Source organism: Macadamia integrifolia, chromosome 12 (assembly GCF_013358625.1).
Source record: "Macadamia integrifolia cultivar HAES 741 chromosome 12, SCU_Mint_v3, whole genome shotgun sequence".
In the NCBI taxonomy this organism is placed as follows: domain Eukaryota; kingdom Viridiplantae; phylum Streptophyta; class Magnoliopsida; order Proteales; family Proteaceae; genus Macadamia; species Macadamia integrifolia.
The window spans coordinates 8,244,755-8,248,287 of record NC_056568.1 but is presented as its reverse complement, the minus strand read 5'-3'; the positions used below and the strand labels follow the sequence as shown (position 1 = coordinate 8,248,287).

Here is a 3,533-nt window from a genome sequence, read left to right as displayed (position 1 = left end):
ATTTTACCAGTTGTTGCTTTATTGAATTTGCTTCATTAATAGACTCACAATTCGACTTTGATCGTTATGGACTAGTACCAAGATCAAGTAACCAATGTAAGATCAACCCCTCTATGATTGAGATGGGATAGTAACAACCACCACCACCACTCACCGTCCGGTACGGGATCACAGTGGAAAAAAGCACTTAGACAATTTCATTTATGGAGATCTTGGAGCTCAGCAAAAATAAGTGGTGGTAAGACGATCCAAGTCTTAAAATTTCTCATACTGTACGTTAAGATTTAGTTATCCATTCCATTATGTTTTCAATCCTAACTCGTACAAGGAAAATAAAAATCCCGCTGAAATGCTGCCTTCATCGCCAAAGCACTTTAGTTTGAACCACCACATGTGGCAGCAGTGAACACCTCATTCTATATGGTATGGATCACAAAGCCAGCCTCACAGCACTACTCACCTACAAAAGTTACAAACTTTCACCACAGAATTATACGGTAAGGCCTTGAGGAGGTCCAGCTGCAGGTGTCTTTGGCTGAGGCTTCTCGACGACAATTGCCTGAGTAGTGAGGACCATTCCTGCCACGGATGCTGCATTCTGCAACTCACACCTTACCACCTTAGCCGGGTCAATCACTCCAGCCTCCATCAAGTTCTGGTACTCGTCTGTCATGGCATTGTATCCAACTTCCCACTCACTTGCCTTGATCTTCTCTACAACCACCTCACCTTCCACACCAGCATTCTGAGCAATCAATGATGCCGGTGCTACTATCGCCTGCAAGATGAACAGAAAATGATGATTCATTCAACATGGTTTTACATGGAAACAAACAGAGCTATAAAATCATATAGTTGAAAAAAAATAGAGCTTCACTCGTGAAATGAGAAAAATACTATCGAAAGGACGGGAACAAAAAGAGAGCAAACTACTATGGAGTTCAGTCAAGCCCAAAGTACCGAACAACTGCCACTCACAATCATATTTCCAAGCATAACGTCCTAAAAAAATAATAATAAAAAAAAATAAAAAAAAAATAATCTCATCCAGAGTCTCAGAAAACCAAGCTCTTTTTACAGCAAAAGAAAGTATCCTACAGTCAGTCAAGTTTCATCAATCCAGAAAGGCCAAACAGGACCAAGAATCCGAGATTATTTCTATCTAACCACCAGGTCAAAGGGATTTCTCAACAGATACCACTCCTATAAGCCCTACGCCTTCTTACTCAAGTAGAATCCTTGGGTGGACCCTCCTAGTCATAGGTCATGGATAGAGGAAATTCTAAAGAGTGCACTTCCATGACCCCATTTTGTACAACTGATTAGTTTGTTTCTCAATTAAAGCCATCTAACATTCTAAACTTCTTTTTCCAAAATAATTTGACCTTCCTCGCAGTTTTACAATGGGTGTGCAAGTATTTTTACCTTTTGCACAATGTCAGCACCAAGCCTTTCATCCGCATCTTCAAGCTTCTCCTTAATGGCTGGGACATAAGCGGACAAGTGAACCAGAGCTGTCCCACCACCAGGTACAATCCCTTCCTCAATGGCAGCAAAAGTGGCATTCTTGGCATCCTCAATTCGAAGTTTACGATCCTCAAGCTCAGTCTCTGTTGCAGCTCCCACTTTTATAACAGCAACTCCACCTGAGAGCTTAGCAATTCTCTCAGCCAGCTTCTCAGAATCGTAAACGGAATCTGTCTCAGCCAACTCCCTTTTTATCTGTGCAATTCTAGCTTGAATCTCATCCTTAGTTGCAGCATCAGCAATAATTGTGGTGGAGTCCTTGGTAATTGTCACTTTTCTTGCCACACCAAGTTGTTCAACTGAGGTGTTCTCTATCAGCAACCCCAGATCACTAGCTTGAAACTCAGCTCCTGTAGGAAGAATATATTATTAAGATTGAAAAACACAAACCAAGGAAACTGCTCAAGAGTTTCCTTCATCAAAACCTTAACTAGCAAGAGATTTGACGGTGAAAGATGGAAGTAAAAGTAAATTTTAGGATGAAGTGCATGATAATGAGCAGATTCAGCCAACCAAGAATTTTTTTTAGCGGGGATGGGGATGGGGATGGGGGTGGGGGTAGGGTTGGGGGAAAAAGAAGTGAAAACCCAAGAAAACATGTGATGTCCCAGGAGGAAGGAGTATGAAAAAGAGTACCAGTCATAATTGCAATGTCTTGAAGCAAAGCCTTTCGCCTCTCACCAAAACCAGGTGCTTTGATAGCAGCAACGTTGAGAATACCACGTAACTTGTTCACAACTAGAGTAGCCAAAGCCTCCCCAGTGATATCTTCAGCAACAATAAGCAGAGGAGTCCTCAGTTGTGTGGTCTTCTCTAACAGCGGGATAATGTCCTTTATCACTGAAATTTTCTGATCAGTTACCAGGACCCTGGCATTTTCAAATTCAGCTATCATTTTCTCTGGGTTAGTCACAAATTGTGGGGAGATATAACCACGGTCAATCTGCAAAAAAAAGCACAAAGAGGTACATCATTAGACATCAAATAAGAAACTAAAAAGAGTAAGACTAAACTGCTACCAGATATATGATGAGAAACACAGACCTCCATTCCTTCTTCAACATCAACAGTTGTCTCAAAAGATGATGAAGACTCAATGGACAAAACCCCATCAGGGCCAACCTTGTCAATTGCATCAGCAATCATGGTCCCAATAACCTCATCATTGCCGGCAGAGATTGTGGCAACAGCTGAAACGCGTCAAATGAAAATTAGAGAAACTATGGAGAAAAAAAAAACCACATTTTCCAGGTAATCAGAACAGGTTACTTTGGTATCAGACCAGGCATTAAATTTATATAAATATAGATTTAAGACGTTGACAAAGCTCAATACCTTTAACATCATCACCGCCTTTAACAGCCCTAGCTTTCTTCTCCAACTCTTCCACTAGCCCCTGTACAGTTTTATCAATCCCTTTCTTGATTGAGACTGGATTTGCACCAGAAGTAACACTCAATAAGCCTAATTTGATGATTTCACGAGCAAGAACTGATGCAGTCGTTGTCCCATCGCCAGCAGAATCATTGGTTTTACTTGCAACCTTCATCAACAATGCAGATCGTTTAAATTCAAAAAATTCTGAGCTTCATGCTGGGTTCCTTTCAGGTTTTTCACTCTCATAAGGACACAACCAGATAAAATGAGCCACTCAACCTCAAAGGACCTTCTAAATTCTTATCTCCTGGTCTTTATAATTAAAATTTTGATATTGATAATGACCTTCTCAAGTGGCTTGGGTAGCCAGATGTCCCAAGGGCTATAGCAATGATATACAGTTTTTTTTTTTTTTTTGGAAGTGTGAGGAAGTCAAGTGCCACTATGAGGAGACCAACTTCTTACCTCTCTTATAAGGGCTGCACCAGCATTCTCCATAGCATCTGCAAGTTCAATAGCTCGAGCAATTGTCACCCCATCATTAACCACTTTGGGGTTCCCAAATTCATCCAAGACTACATTCCTCCCTGCAAAAGACAAAATTCAGGATGTTCAATTCAATCGTTATC

At 40.9% G+C, this 3,533-nt stretch overlaps 1 protein-coding gene across 1 annotated transcript; it reads right to left on the bottom strand.

The window, feature by feature from the left end:
• Nucleotides 1-233: 233 nt before the first annotated feature.
• Nucleotides 234-3,515, bottom strand: LOC122058396 (ruBisCO large subunit-binding protein subunit alpha, chloroplastic). The gene is made up of 6 exons (XM_042621070.1): nucleotides 3,370-3,515; nucleotides 2,863-3,070; nucleotides 2,572-2,717; nucleotides 2,164-2,470; nucleotides 1,426-1,877; nucleotides 234-778 (listed from the first exon to the last, which is right to left on the bottom strand). The coding sequence occupies exons 1-6, from the start codon at nucleotides 3,400-3,402 to the stop codon at nucleotides 491-493; spliced, it is 1,434 nt and encodes a 477-aa protein (XP_042477004.1). The 5' UTR covers nucleotides 3,403-3,515; the 3' UTR covers nucleotides 234-490.
• Nucleotides 3,516-3,533: the final 18 nt, after the last annotated feature.

Coding starts and splice junctions, on each gene's coding strand:
- LOC122058396 (XM_042621070.1), bottom strand. CDS start 3,402: ATGGAGAATGCTGGTGCAGCCCTTATAAGAGAG. Junction 2,471..2,571: donor ATGTTGAAGAAGGAATGGAG/GTCTGTGTTTCT, acceptor TTTTTTTTGCAG/ATTGACCGTGGTTATATCTC. Junction 779..1,425: donor GTGCTGACATTGTGCAAAAG/GTAAAAATACTT, acceptor TTCATCTTGCAG/GCGATAGTAGCACCGGCATC.